Source organism: Trachurus japonicus, chromosome 8 (genome assembly GCF_045865225.1).
Source record: "Trachurus japonicus isolate A0001 chromosome 8, Traja_1.0".
Lineage (NCBI taxonomy): Eukaryota > Metazoa > Chordata > Actinopteri > Carangiformes > Carangidae > Trachurus > Trachurus japonicus.
In genome coordinates, this window is record NC_140914.1 from 7,964,738 (window position 1) to 7,980,802 (window position 16,065).

A 16,065-nucleotide genomic window follows, 5' to 3' on the forward strand; every position below is an offset into this window, starting at 1 on the left:
AACTGTAACTGTAACTCAGTAAATGAACGGGTCCAGACTGTGAACAAGACACAACAAGACAATAAACCAGAGTTATTAAGATTCAACCATTTATTTGGTAACTCTCAGCGGATGAAAACGTTATATGACATTATACAGATAATTACAAGGCGTAAAATATCGTGACGGCGTGTGTGAACTATAAGGCATGCAGAGACGTTGCATAGGGCTGGAATGGCATCGTACAGTACTAACGCTCGTCCTTCTTCTTCTTCTTCTTCTTCTTCTTCTTCCTTTTCCCTTTTCAGGAACGACAACAACCACGACAATAACGACAACAACGACATCGACGATGACGACGACGACAGCGGCATCGACAGCGGCGAGGGGACGGCGGGGAGAATCTAACTCAAACTGACATAAAACGACCGGTGAGGAGGTGAAACAGCAGCGTCGCCAGGAGGACGGAGGGATGGAGGAGAGAGAGATGTAAACAAAAGGAGGAGGAGGAGGAGAAGGAGGAGGAGGAGAAAGCGCTGCAGGTTCAGCTCTAGTGTCAAACACAGTGGGTCGTAACATTCATGAGAACAATAAAATAAAAACGAGTCAGAGTCACGTCCTCGTCCTTCACCCACAGTCAGTTACAGAGTTCTTCAGACACGAAACCGTCAGTCGACCGGACGAGGAGAAGGTTTAAGGACGAGCCGAGGAGGAGGAGGAGGAGGAGGAGGAGGAGGCGGCGGTGGCTCCTCCCGTGGCGGCGGCGGCTCCTCCTCCTCCTCCTCCCGCGGGTCGACTGAGGAGACGCTGCGTCTCACTGGACTGAGAGTCTGGGCTGTCGTCCTCCGAGCTGGGGAAGGGAACGTAGAGACCGAGGACCTGCTGCACCTTGAGGGGGAGCTCCTGGAGGAGGAGGAGGAGGAGGAGGAGGAGGAGGAGGAGGAGGAGGAGGGGGAGGAGGAGGAGGAGGAGGAGGAGGAGGAGGAGGAGAGAGGAGAGGAGGAGGAGGAGGAGGAGGAGGAGGAGGAGGAGGAGGAGGAGGAGGAGGAGGAGGAGGAGGAGGAGAGGGGAGGAGGAGAAGGAAGAGGAGGAGGAGGTGAAAAGGAGAAGAGGAAGAGGAGGAAGGAGGAGAAGGAAGAGGAGGAGGTGGAGGAGGAGGAGGAGGGGGAAGAGGAAGAGGAGGAGGAGGAAGGAGGAAGAGGAGGAGGTGAAGAGAAGGAGGTGGAGGAGGAGGAGAAGGGAGGAAGAGGAGGAGGAGGAAGGAGGAGGAGGAAGAGGAGGAGAGGGGAGGAGGAGGAGGAAGGAGGAGGTGAAGGAGAGAGGAGAGGAGGAGGAAGGAGGAGAAGGAAGAGGAGGAGGAGGAGGAGGAGGGGGAAGAGGAAGAGGAGGAGAAGGGAGGAAGAGGAGGAGGAGGAGGAGGAAGGAGAAGGAGGAGGAAGAGGGGGAGGAGAGGAGGAAGAGAAGGAGTAAGAGAAGAGGAGGAGGAGAAGAGGAGGAGGAGGAAGAGAAGGAGGAGGAGGATGGGGGAGAAGGAGGAGGAGAGGAGGTGAAGAGGAGAGGAGGAAGAGAAGAGGAGGAACAGAATGAGGAGAAGGAAGAGGAAGAGGAGGATGAGGAGGAGGATGGGGGGGAGGAGAGAAGAGGAGGGGAGGAAGTGGAGGAGGAGGAAGAGGACAGGGAGGAGGAGGAGGAGGTGAAGAGGAGGAGGAAAGAGAAGATGAGGAGGTGAAGAGGAGGAGGAAAGAGAAGAGGAGGAGAAGAGGAGGTTAAAATCCAGATCAATGCGTAATAACACGGTTAAAACGTCTTTGTGATTTTACTGAAATTCAGCAAATGTATTATCATTTCAAGAAGACAAATTTTAATGCCTGTGATATTCATAACATTTATATCCATTGTTCACTTCTTTAACAGAAACATGTCAGATTGATTCGTGACATTTAATTGAAATGAACTCGTTACCTTGCACTGGATCAGCTGCAGGTAAATGGCCTCCGCTCCTCGGAGAACGGTCTGCAGGTCGAGCCTCATCGTCAGCTCGTTGATGTGCTGCAGGTCAGTCACAGGGACGGTGAGTCTCAGTGTGTGTGTGTGTGTGTGTGTGTGTGTGTGTGTGTCTGTGTGTGTGTGTGTGTGTGTGTGTGTCTGTGTGTGTGTGTGTGTGTGTGTGTGTAGGTGTGTGTGTGTGTGTGTGTGTGTGTGTGTGTGTGTGTGGAGCAGCAGCACAAACCTTCAGGATGGTGTTGAAGTCGTGGTCGGAGCCGATCAGCTCTCCTCTCTGAGACTGCAGGATCGAACAGGCGATCAGCAGGTGGAAGTTGTCGCATGGAAGTCGAGTCCAGAGAACCTGAGGAGGGAAAACAGGACGTTACAACAACAACAACAACAACAACAACATTTTCAGCTACAGGGAAACAAACAGAGGGACTGAGGTTGATCCTCATGTTGAGCTGTTGTCGCCCTCGTCTGGCAGAGAGAGAAACTACACAAACAGTTCAACGATCATTACTATGATCAATTAATTAAATGTAAAAACTATATTCATTAACTTTACTTTCACTTTGTTGCGTTTTTCTCTTCGTTGACTGTTGTTGTGTTTGTTTTTATCTAATTGTGTGTGGATCTGCTGTGTTGTGTTTTTTTCTTTTGACTCATTTAATTCTAATTCACATGTAAAAAGCTCAACTAGCGACAGACGTCAAGAACTAGCAGCAGCTATAAACTCTGTGCAACACATGAGTTTCACTTCCTGTTCTAAAACTGTTAAATTGAATCATCCTCATCAAAATACAAAACTTTTAAGTAAACTTCTGCAGTGTGTTGTGGTTTTATGATGTTAGAGCCCATGTAGGGACAAAAGATCAGTTTTATGCTTTTTATTGACTGAAATTATATGAATTGTCCCTTTTAAATAAAAAAGAACAAACATAAAACTTTTAGGCGGGTACATATATGAAAAAAAACCACCTAACCCTAAAAAAATTCTAACAAAAGGTTTCTCAGCTGTTTTTTATAGTATTAGATGTCCTTAATAACATACTAAAAGTTTACCAAAATTTGACCACTAGAAAGGTGTTATTTTCAAGATGGCGTCCAAGATGGATAGGAAGCCTGAGGAGACACCACAGGTGAATAGGGTAAAATTTTTAACTAACAGATATCACCATGAAACTTCCCAAGTTTATCACTTACATTAAGACAAATATTTTTTGCATTACAAGTTTTGTCAAATTGTATGTTTAAATATGTAAATTAGGCAATATCTCATTAAATATGCGCTAATTTGCATATCCGAAATCTGAACAATGGATAAAAGCCACTTTCAAAATTCTTGTTTTATTTTGTTGACATACTAGAGTCAGAAGTTTTTACAGAGGGGATTTTGGATATCTCTCTTTATCACTCTGTAAATGAAAAAATACTATAGCCCTAAAAATTCAAATATCGTCGTGTTTTTAGGAGTAAAATGTTGTATAAGAGCCCGAAATCTCCACTTCAGCAGCACTTACAGACACCAAACCTTCCAGTTTGATCCCTTTCTATATTCTGAAGGTTTTTACAGAGGGGATTGTTGATATATCATTCATAGCCTGATTTATACAACATTTTACTCCTAAAAAAACGACCAACTTGAATTTTTAGGGCTGGTGACAGTATTTTCTCATTTACAGAGTGATAAAAAAAAATCCCCTCTGTAAAAACTTCTGACTCTAGTATGTCAACAAAATAAAACAAGAATTTTGAAAGTGGCTTTTATCCATTGTTCAGATTTCGAATATGCAAATTAGCGCATATTTAATGAGATATTGCCTAATTTACATATTTAAACATACAATTTGACAAAACTTGTAATACAAAAAATATTTGTCTTAATGTAAGTGATAAACTTGGGAAGTTTCATGGTGATATCTGTTAGTTGAAAATTTTACCCTATTCACCTGTGGTGTCTCCTCAGGCTTCCTATCCATCTTGGACGCCATCTTGAAAATAACACCTTTCTAGTGGTCAAATTTTGGTAAACTTTTAGTATGTTATTAAGGTCATCTAATACTATAAAAAACAACTGAGAAACCTTTTGTTAGAATTTGTTTAGGGTCAAGTCATATTTGTACCTGACTATTTAAGTATTTTACAAATCTGTTGAAGAGAAGTGAGGTGTTCGATCCAACTCTAATTCTTCCTCTGAACTCGGAGTTTGTTTTTATCTGGAGCATCAGAAACGCTTGTTAGATTTCACCGTCTCTACACCATGTTCTGTTTTATATAAACACTGTAAACACGCAGCGATGTGTTTTTGTTTTCCTGGACTTTTTGTATCCTCACGCTGCTGACTGGACTGTGCAGATTCATTTGGAAACGGCTTTGATGTTACGGATGTGCATATGTAATTACAAAGTTACACAATAAAAAGAATATAAATGGGTAACATCAAGTCATTCCCTGATACGAGTTCATGGTTAGAAGCAGTGAAGAGTTTTTAATGTCAGTGTATTTTCACATTATAAAAACATTAGTGCGGCTGAGTTTCAGTCACTCACCTCCCACAGAGTGAGGATGTCCTCGAAGGGAAACTCTCTCTTGAACCAGATGAGCAGCCAGCGGAAACAGAAGCAGAGCGAGCCGCTGTCCTGAGAGTCTGATGGAGAAAAAAATAAGAGGATTAAGTAATAATCAAAACTTTGAGGGATAGTTCAACATTTTGGCAAATTCTCTTATCACCATAATCCCCATAGTCACAGCAGTAGGTTCATGACCTTTAATTATCGGTGCATGTTGTTTTGAGATCCGCGGGGCAGAGACGTGAGCTGCTCAGTGAACACAATGGAGGTGAACGGTTCAGGTCCCCTGTCCCTCATCAAACTCATCAAATACACAATCCAACAACTCCAAAATGCTGTGTTGTTGTGACCTGCACATTCACCACGCTATGAGATAATCTGTATAATTATGTAACATTACAACACATGAAGCAAAAACTCTGAACTACTACTTGAAATCACTCCGCCCAGCAGCCGTGTCTGGAAAGTAGTTCCGGCTGCATTTGCCTCTAAAACAACTCTGTCTCGTGTGGTGAATGTGCAGGTCACAACTTGTCCACCAGAGCGTTGTGGAGTTGTTGGATTGTGTATTTGATGAGTTTGATGAGGGACAGGGGAGCTGTACCGTTCACCTCCACTGTGTTCGCTGAGCAGCTCACGTCTCTGCCCCGCTGATCTCAAAACAACATGCACCGATAATTAAAGGTCATGAACCTACTGCTATGACTATAGGGATTATGATGATAGGAGTATTTGCCAAAAAATGTTGAACTATCCCTTTAAACACACTGTGAATCTCTGAATCTCCAGTAAATGTCTCCCTCTTCTTTATTATTCATATTTTCATACATTTCCACCTGCTCTTATATAAAACTCATAGATTCTGGTGAATAACCCAGAACAGCCTCTGGTTTTGTGTTGTTTCAGTTTCCGTCCTACTTCATCCTCTACAGGAGACCGTCCCTGCGGAGCCTCGGGGCTCGTCAGGAGGTTTATTTTAAGTCGTTTTCTCGGAGCCTGAGCAGATGAACGTCGGGCTGACTAACCCAGGAAGTCACACAGCTCCGGGTCCAGAGCCTTCAGCAGGATGCTGAGCTGCAGGAGCTGCTGCTTCATGGCCTCCTGAGACTCCTCAAAGTTCTGGTGCTGCACAGAGGAGGGAGAGGGAGGTGTGTTAGTCACCATGACGACTCTCCGAGGTCGGAGGAAACTTTGTGCACTGAGCGACAGAGGGTGAAGCTTAAAGAGGAACTATGCAGGATTTACACCTTAACTATGCCACATTTTTACCTTAAAGTGTGTTTATCAATACGATAAACAGTTATGTCATTATTATTAAACGTTAAACGTTATGACAGTTTGCATCAATTAAATTTAGCCTCTATATAGTTTAGTGTTTGAATTCTTGGTTTCCTGTTTTGTTTTTTCATAAGCCTATGTATCGTGTTGTATCTGCATCTGCATCTTTAAACTGTTTAACTATTTCTTATAATATCTGGGTGATTGTAGTGTGGTTTTAGTTTGTTTTTCATGTTATTTTTTACTATATTTGTAATTGTATGTGCTGGACCCCGGGAAGAATAGCCATTGCTCATATAATGAAGCTAAGCAATGGCTAATGGGGATCCTAATAAATAAACAATTAATTCTCACACTGCACAGCCTACCCATGACACGATAATACGTTTAGTGATGGGGCCATTCAATAATATTACGTATTTATCTATGTTATCATGAAATTCTACCGACACATTTTAATTAAACAGCTTTGGAGTAATTGTGATGGTTAAATAAATTACTCTTGGCAGCAACACAAACACGGCACCTTAACCTGTAGTTTATGACAGATAATCACACATTGTAACGTGTATAATATGATAAATAACGTTTTCCACTGCTCCATGGATCGTTTTCTTGCCGGCTTCATTGAAAACAAATGCACATGGCTGGGAGGAGGGTTAGCAACACAGAGGAAAAGAGACCGGACTTGCATAGTTCCTCTTTAAATATGAACTTAGTTAAACCAGAACTGCTGATTAAATCACCACAGTCACATCACATAAGGTTTATATTTAACCTCTGAGTCAAACTCTGTGTGTTTCTGAGCTGTAATTCCTCTCATGTCTGCAGCTGCTCACACACAAACCTCCTCTGATGAACATAATTAGAGCGACGAGCAAATCTAAACTCCTAAACACAGAGCGACAGAGCGAGTTTTTCTCCTCACCACCAGCTCCATGAATCCCGTCAGACACCAGAACGACTCCACCTCGTTCTGGGTGATGAAGAGCAGCGGAGCGAGGAGGTCGCTCATCCCCTGAACGTAACCTGGACGGAGACAAGGTGAGAAACTGGGTTTTACTGCAGCAGGTGCAACTGTGTGATGTTGTTTATTAGTCTGATTTATGAGGCTCATACATCTTTACTGTGACGTATTTTGTGTATATCTCTGAATTAATGTTCACTTATTCACTTTGTGCAGCTCTGCCTATCTGACTATGTCACGTTAAAGTACGAGACAAACGAAGAACATGTGTTTACTGGCAGGAATATGATGAACTGATGCGTCATCATCATCTCTCCTAAAACCATTTTTTTTAAAGGGATAGTTCAACATTTTGGCAAATTGGCCCTTTGCCATAATCCCTATAGTTTTAGCAGTAGGTTCGTTACCTTTAATTGTTGGTGCAAGCTATTTTTAGAACGGCGGAGCAGAGCTGCGAGCTGCTCAGAGCTACGCTACGGAGGCTCATGGGATTTCTTGGTTTCCCTCATCAAACTCATCAAATACACAATCCAACAACTCCAAAAGGCTCTGGTGGACAAGTTGTGACCTGCACATTCACCACGCTATGAGATAATAACAAGCAAGTAACGTTCTGTTACTATCTCATAACGTGGTGAATGTGCAGGTCACAACTTGTCCACCAGAGCCTTTTGGAGTTGTTGGATTGTGTATTTGATGAGTTTGTTCCGCCGTTCTAAAAATAGCTTGCACCGACAATTAAAGGTAACGAACCTACTCCTAAAACTATAGGGATTATGGCAATGGGTCAATTTGCCAAAAATGTTGAACTATCCCTTTAACTTCATTCAAATTGTATACACTCTTTTTCTGTTTTTCTGTTTCTGTTCATCATTCCAGACTCAGTATGTTTCAGTTTTAGTCTGTTGGCCGTAAACAGGAAACATTTCAGTCCAACAGACTAAAGATAAACCACGAAAACAGTCGACAGACTCGACACTGTAACTAATAACAGAAATGATCAATAACTGTAGCCTTTGTCTGCAGGTTGGTCTTTGTACGTATAAATCAAAAACAAAAATAACATGTAAGTTGTGTTTTTTTTCTTTTATCTTGTTTCTTTTATCTGTCTCTTGTTCTATAATGGCTAAACAAATAAGCTTCAACATCATTATCATTGTCATTATTATAATGTTTCAGGCATGAATGAACATTTAAATATAGATTATTTACTTGTTCTAATTGATTTCTGTGTTGGTTCTGCAGCAGTGTGACTCTATAGTTTCTAGAGAAACGTACCCAGATCAAAGTTGTACATGCAGTAAGTCATGAGCACATCATGGAGCAGAGTGAGTCCTGGGTTGTCGTTGCCGGAGAAGAACGTATTTTGTCTGTCTGTCCTGCTGACGTCTCGCTCTGTCACAGAGGAACAAAGACAGTTTAACTTCAGCTGACACACACAGACACACACACGGTCATCAACGGGCCTTCTGTTCCTCGTTTTTGTTTCGTTATTTGTTTTGTTGTTTTTTTTGGGACAGATTGCAGAACGGACCTATCAGGCTCCTGTATCCTCGGAGCAGAGAGTTCCTCATCTCCTGCTCTTCACTGACCGACTTCCACTGCACCTTCATTCTGAAATACTCGTCCCTGCAGAAAAAGAGGAGGCGTTAAAGTGGTGCTTTCACTTCTTAAAACTTAAAAAAACATTGTCAATCATGATACTTTTTGTTAAATTGCAAAAAAAATGGATTAGAGTAAAAAATCCTGCCGACACTGATTATTTTAGGTGGTGCCGTCTATGATTTTGTCCTTTTGTGTGTGATTCTTGTCCTGTACTTGTCGTTTTTACCCTGTTTTGTACTCTGTCTTGTCTTATCCTCCTGTTTGCACTTTCTGTTTGTTTGTTCCTTTTGTTTTTGTGTTAATTGATGTTGTCTGTTGAAGTTTAGATATATTACACAGGCACTTTGTATAATTTATGTCACATTTTAATTACTATACTATTCTTCAGTGCAATTTTGATGCTATTTGCACATGTAATTAGTAGTTTCTTTTTAAAATATACACACATAGGACGGTGTATAGTATGTAATGAGTGTGGGAATGTCCAAACATTGTGTGTGTTTTATGTTTTACGGACTACAGATGAAAATTAAGTTCACATTATCCCTAAATAAAAAAAATCAAATCAAACAGATATGCAAATATTTCTGAGCAAAATAATAAAAGCACCAACGTTTTGACCCTCAGTATGTCGTCCCGTTCCTTCGCTGTGCTGTTCCATGGGTAAAACCCCAGGAGGAACTTCCACACCTCCTTCCTGAGTGATGGAGTGATGCCCTGCAGGAGAGATTAAAAAAAAGAAAAAAAAAATGTGACTCAGGTTCAAAGACACAAACAGGAGCTGATGAACCGTCCGTCCTGTCGCTGTGAGGTCTCACCCCTCTGAAAACAAGCTCTTTGATTTTTTCGGGGTTCGTCACGCGCCCCTCGGCGTCCAGAAACTCCTCCCACCGGTCCAGAGGCCGACCCCGGGTCACGTCTGGTCTGGGACCGAGCTCCACGCCCTTTAGGGAAAATAAAATAAAAACATAAATCAATCAAACTTTATTTGTAGAGCACTTTTCATACAGGAAGCAGCTCAGAGTGCTTTATGTAATAAAAAAATAAAAAACAAACAGAGAGGACATTTGCACACACACACACACACTCAAAAATCAAAACACTGAAGAATTAAAAACACTGAAGAAATGCCATCTTACACTCAACAAATTGTACTTTGCAGTGGGGAAAACAATAGAGAATGGACGAAAACTGAATAAAATCGGTAAATGAAATAGTATAAAATAGAAATAAATAAATAAAATAGATAAATGTATGTATAATATAAATAATTCAAAGGAATAAAAATGGAGATATTGCTAGGCCGTAATGATAAAAAAAGGCCTCACCATACGTTTAAATTAAAACTTTTGGAAGGATTAAAAAGCCGCTGCCTGAATGAAAACTTGTATATTAATAATTAGCATAAACAACTGATTCACATCTTCTTTGACGTGTTTAAACTCCACGGTTCTGTCGAGCGTCTCTTCTTCTCTTACACAGGTGATGAGTTCGAATCCGGGCTCGTCGTCAGACTGGATGGGAACGCCGGGATCCTGACCGGTGCGCAGGTGGAGGGGCGACTCCGGGGGTCGGATCGCCGCCCGGAAGAAATTGGTGACTTTGGAGAATCCACCGAATGTGGTGGCGTACGGATCCTGGATGAATCTCTGCTCGGGAGGAAAAGAAGCAGAGTCACAGAGAGGAAGAGAAGCTGAGGTTGTTGTGAAAATGAAACTAACAATAACCAGAGATCCGGTCTGGTCATGTGCTGTGACCGTGACCACACGCTTCTTACTTTTTTATTTTTATTTTACTGATGTTTTAAATATAGTTTATTGTATGTGTTTGGATGCTTGGATGTTGTTTATTGATGATTTTATCTGATGCAATCCTCTGTAAAGTGTCCTTGAGTGGCTTGAAAGGCGCTTTCTAAATAAAATGTATTATTATTATTACTTTCCCCCAAAAGTAACTGAGTTATTACATTAGAAAAGTAACTAATTATCAGAAAAAGTATCTATTGTGTTACTTTTTTGTGTCAAATTACTTGGATTCGCCCCCCCTAACCTCCTGTTTAACTGGAACTAACAGCCTTTTTCTGACTAGTTGATGGACTGAAAAAAATATGTAGCTTATAAAACGTGTCCAAGTAAATTTTCGTCAGTACGATAAATAATAATGTTGTGTTTATACAGTTTGTGCTATCTAAAGCTGCTATCTAAAGCTTATAGTAGGATATATACTACATATAACACAACATACACTTAACATACAATTTATAATCCCAGGATGTGCATTTATGTATATGAGTTTAGCAATTCTTCTATATTAAATATATCATGATGAAATTCTACCGACGGAAAATTGCTTGAACACACTGAAACGGGTGTATTATTATTTTGAAGTGATGGCGTTATAACGGGGGAAACAGTAACTTTTTTGATTACTTGTTACTGAAAAAAGAAGCGCTTGTATTTTATAACGCTGTTATTCCCATCACTGGACTGTGGTGGGAGGTTCAGATCTCCAGACTAGTTAATCAGTATTGATCAGCAAAGCTTTTACGGTCAGACAATTAAATATTATTATATCACAAACTTCCTTCTCCCAGCTTTATTTTTGTTGTGATTATAAATAAAAAGCCATCGAAAACTTGGTGAGTTAAAGATATTTGCATTGATCCAAGTGTGCAGATCCTCTTTTTCACACAAAATAAAAGTGATCAAAACATAAATTTACCGAGACGAGATCTGAGCCTCCGTCGTCGAGGAGGTGCAGCTTGTCGAAGGACTGAGACAGAGCACCTGAGTCATGTGGGTAGGCGAGAAAGAGCCGCCCGTCCACCGGTGACCTGAAGACAACAACAGGAGCCATGTGATGTCATGGTTTTCTTTTTTTCTCCACCAACTCATGTGATGTGTAAACAAAAGATATAAGCAGCTCTGTCTCTGTGTGTGTGTGTGTGTGTGTGTGTGTGGATGCTCACTGGTCCAGGATGATGTAGCGGTGCAGAGCGCGGAGCAGCTCCCTGGTTCCTCCCCTGTGGAAGTGCAGCGGCGGCAGCGGGTGACCTCCTCGACTGGTCAGCACCAGGAAGTTTCTGCCCAGAGAGAAGCGGGCCCTCCGGAGGGAGTAGAGCTCCGACAGAGGCAGAGAGAACGACCACTGACCTGCAGGAGAAACAGTGAATATTTAGTGTCACGGACCCTTTATTAAAGAGAATGGGATAGTTCAACATTTTCGCAAATTGGCCCATTGCCATAATCCCTATAGTCATAGCAGTAGGTTCGTTACCTTTAATTGTCGGTGCAAACTATTTTTAGAACGGCGGAGCAGAGCCGTGAGCTGCTCAGAGCTACGCTACGGAGGCTAATGGGATTTCTTGGTTTCCCTCATCAAACTCATCAAATACACAATCCAACAACTCCAAAACGCTCTGGTGGACAAGTTGTGACCTGCACATTCACCACGCTATGAGATAATAACAGAAAGTTACCAGACAGAGTCGTTTTAGAGGTAAACACAGAGACTGCTTGCTGAAAAACTTCCCCCGACGGAAACACGCATCAGCGGTTTTACATGAATTTACCTCAAAAACAACTCAGTTCCTCAGTTCCTCTTTAACCTACTTTATTAACACATTGGGCCTAAAAATACATCATCAAATTCAAATTGTAAAAATATAACAACCCCCCACACAGTCCATGTCAGACGTCTCTAGTTTATTCATCAGCTGATTCAACCATTTTTTCCCAACTATATGGGAAAAAAATGCAACAACTGCTGCTCCCATCCCATTCCCAAGAAAAATATTTTTTGTACTATGAATGTAAAACTACAGGTGCATCTCAATAAATTAGAATATCATGGAAAAGTCTATTCCAGTTGTTCAAGTCAAATCGTGAGTGCATATAGATGGACATACTTTTCAGAAGGCCAAAATTTCCAGATTAAAATGCTTTTTTTAATTGGTCTTTTGTAATATTACATTTGTTTGAGATACTGAATTTTAGATCTTCATTAAATGTGAAGCCATAATCATTACAAATCAGAGGAATTAAATAAATACAGACATAAAATGTTTCATTCTGTGTGTAATGGATCAATATAATGTTTGTATTAGCTTCACTTTTTTAATTTAATTACTGCCATAAATTAACATTTCCATGATATGCTAATTTATTGAGATGCACCTGTATCACATCTACAGTTTTACTTGGTTTATCAAAGTCAAATAAAAACTGAGAGAGAGTTTCAAAACTGCACTTTCGACTGAAGTTGGCGGCAGTGCTCCAGCTGCTTTGAGGACGTCATGTGATCACAGAGCCCAGAGGGTTTTTTAACAACACAACACAACACAACTCTTCACCCAGAGTGACAGACGTGTGAACAGCACCTGACTCCTTCACTGGGACGTGTTCTCGCTCTTTCTTCACGGTGCTGATAACGGCCCAGTCTGGTTCATAGCCGGGGTCAAAGTTTGTGTCCTCCTCCCCTCCTTCTCCGTCCTAATCAGTAAAAACAAAGTTGATGGTCATCAAAACAAAACAAACCGAAATGTTTCTTCTTTTTCTGTGTGTGTGTTAGCACCTTTTTAGAGTAGAGGACGGCCGGGGCGTTGCGACCCTCGTCCTCCAGGGGGCTCCACTCTAGAGCTGGGATCCCGGCCTAGATAAAAACAAAACAAAACACAAAACAAAGGCCTGGTTAAATAACACCGGTGCTTTCCCGATTTCTCTCTTTGTATCTGGTTTGACTCAGACTTATCCACTCACCCGCTCCACAATGCGGATGAACCCCGGGATGGTGGTGTCCTGGTTGCTCCTCTTGGCATTTGTGTGGAGGTACACGCCTTCCTTCTCAAATATCAGCTGTAGGGGGAGAAGAGGAAAGGCCACAACATGGTAAAGATGTGAAAATTAAGTTTATATAACACAGGTTATGAGAGAAGACCAGGTCACTGTGTCAGTGTGGTAACTGTATCTGTGAGGGTTTCGATTACACATCACATTCATTATCAACCTGAGGATTCATTTCACAACTATTTCATAAATGATTTACCCAATAAATAATGAAAATACCTCATTATAATTTCCCTGAAACAAGTCTTACACTCAAATGTGTTCAGTTTACGATCAAATAAGCCGTAGGTAAACAGGTCAATGGTTTCTTAACAAAGAGATAGATTGTAATAGTTTATTTCTTTCTCTGCTGCTTCCTCTGGTCTGTTTTTATCGTATTTGTATGTATTGTGTTCACCACTCTCTATAACATGTTGTGACATTATTTGGTTGGTGAATGTATTCCATATTACTCTATTAGGTAACATGAACTTTTATGGATGTGAAATGTTGTCCTTATCTTAACCCTCCTTTAAAAAAAAAATCTTGCCATGGACAACAGATCAATATTAGCATTTGAGTCGAACTCTGGTGTTTTATAATTATGTTATCAGGCCTTATGAATGGATGAATGAATATTCTGTGGCCCATCCTATATGGGATTACAAGACACATTAACTAAGAACATCAATAAACTAGACAGTCCTTCTTGTCGGCACAGACATTAACAACTTAAGACTGCTAACAACATTCATCTGTATCGCTCTTTTCCTCATCGCCCAGGCCTTTTCAAGATACGAAGAAAGTTCTACCTTACTAAACAGTCTTTGTCTGACAGAGTCATAGAACAGTTTGACACAAAAGGCATTTTGTTCTCCACATCTTTGAGATCACACAAAGTACAAATCCTGTCCTCTTCTGCTATGCCTACATATCTGCCTGTCTCGATATGAAGACCAAGTACACCTTATAGTTTTTATGGTGCGGTTAGGAGGGTAAAAAAAATCTAATCCAGCCAATGTAACTGGTCATAATCGGTCAAATATAATGAAAAGAGCCACAGGGGCAACAAACAGTTTTAAATGTTGTTTTATCATATAAAAGGAGAAAAACATCTGTCCAAAGGAGGAATAGTCACATCATTAAGTTGTCTGGTGTCTAGTTTGCTATTGGCTGGAGGTAAAGCTATGGGGGGGGAGGACGCCACAGAAATGTACTGGTAGGATTTAGCTGATCTGAGAACTGATCGGCTTTTTTCTCTGAATCACATTTGGGTCTTTGCATTGCATTAATGACAAGGTGAGGTGTGTCATAGCCATAGACTGTAAAAAAAAATAGGTCATAGCTGCCTAAATCACAGATTGTGTCATTAGTTCATCTACCTGGTAAGAAAGAGCTGCAGTGGCAAGTGGTGTCATGATAAATTAGTCCTGTCAGAGTAAACGTGTTAATCGCCACAACTTATTAACAATAAAATAACATGAATAATGGTTTTACATGATTGAAATACCTTGAACTACTGTAACATATGGGAATGCCAAAATAAAGAGGTAAATATGTCTTGTCCTTTTATCAAAGTTAATGGTTTTGCAATCTTCCCTGCTTTAGGAGACACATACACTGACTTTTTTTGCTCAGACAAATCCTTACATGGGCAGAGATCTTAACCCCATAGACTGTTTATAACAGGGTTTAACCCAGAGTTATTAATGACTTTTATTAACAGTAACATTATAGATCAGATGAAGCTGGATGTGTGGGGGAAGGGGATTAAAGAGTGAGTGGTTTAAATGGCAGAGCTGTGAGGTCACACATCAGAGCTGCTACATGACAGAGGACATCACATGATGGTTTCTTTCTGGTCTGTCAGGTTACTCGGCCAGAGACAATGGAAAAAAAACAACTCTATAGAAACTTAGGTGGTCTTAGCTCTTTGACCTGGTATCGACGGAGCCACTGAGCTGCTGAGTCTCTATGTGTGGTAGAAACACGTATCGACCTCGTACACAGCAGAGTTTGACTTATTATGTGTGAATCAGATGACAACGTGTTATTATGGACGGAGGTCTTCTCTGACCAACATTATGGAGAGCTAGCGTCAGCTGCTGCTAACACTCGGCTATTTCCGTCAAAAACACCGAAGCCGAATCGTGTGTCAAGTTGTCACTATTCAAAAAATTCAAACACAGCAAGTGTATTAGTGTATAAAATTGTCAGTACCTTGTAATCTTCGCTGGTTTGCTCCATTTCTTCTGTCTCCTCCAGTTTCCCCTGCTCCGTTCTTCCAAAACAAATGTTACGTCACACTTCCTGCCTACGGAGAGCCCCGCCCCCCAGCGGTGACGTAACGGGGCGACAGCCAATGAGATCGTAGAGAAATACACAAAGCTAAAACGGATTTCGTTTTATATATTTTAAACGCGATAATCTAAGAATAATAACAACAACATACCGGTGAAAAATGATAATTATGTAATATTATTACTGTAATATTACGTAATATTAATGTTAAAGTGCTGACATGTTTGTTTTTAATGCAATTCTTGACTATGACCACTGGAGGGCAGTAAACACTAAATCATAATAAATTATAGTGGCGTAAAAGCAGTTTTGGTTGTTTTGTGCTTTTTTAACCGAGCTAATAATTATTAGGAACAATGATTAACAGTCATTTAGTACAGACGCTCTGGCTTTGCTGACCTTGGGCCCTTGGGTCTGTGCAGCAGTGCATTCATGCCTGTTGATCGTTTTCCTCCTTAATAATACTGTTTTATGTAATGTTATTACTGTAATATTATGTAATGTTAACGTTAAAGTGCTGCCATGTTTGTTTTTAATGAAGTTATTCACTGTG

The 16,065-nt window shown here is 41.0% G+C and overlaps 1 protein-coding gene across 1 annotated transcript; it reads right to left on the reverse strand.

Annotated features, from left to right (window-relative positions):
- Positions 1–72: 72 nt before the first annotated feature.
- Positions 73–15,522, reverse strand: tbc1d17 (TBC1 domain family, member 17). Its single transcript, XM_085783560.1, has 17 exons — positions 15,432–15,522; positions 13,146–13,241; positions 12,961–13,038; positions 12,767–12,878; positions 11,357–11,540; positions 11,110–11,221; positions 9,867–10,037; positions 9,207–9,332; positions 9,002–9,105; positions 8,318–8,412; positions 8,062–8,178; positions 6,745–6,845; positions 5,564–5,663; positions 4,518–4,615; positions 2,210–2,326; positions 1,942–2,028; positions 73–882 (listed from the first exon to the last, which is right to left on the reverse strand). The coding sequence occupies exons 1-17, from the start codon at positions 15,456–15,458 to the stop codon at positions 673–675; spliced, it is 1,935 nt and encodes a 644-aa protein (XP_085639686.1). The 5' UTR covers positions 15,459–15,522; the 3' UTR covers positions 73–672.
- Between the last annotated feature and the right edge of the window lie 543 nt (positions 15,523–16,065).

What these genes read in the sequence shown, in the direction of transcription:
- tbc1d17 (XM_085783560.1), bottom strand. Translation starts at nt 15,458, where the DNA reads ATGGAGCAAACCAGCGAAGATTACAAG. An exon ending in GAGGCTCAGATCTCGTCTCG is followed by an intron (nt 10,038 to 11,109) that starts GTAAATTTATGT and finishes CCTCCCGAGCAG; the next exon opens with AGATTCATCCAGGATCCGTA. An exon ending in CGGGATTCATGGAGCTGGTG is followed by an intron (nt 5,664 to 6,744) that starts GTGAGGAGAAAA and finishes TCCTCTGTGCAG; the next exon opens with CACCAGAACTTTGAGGAGTC.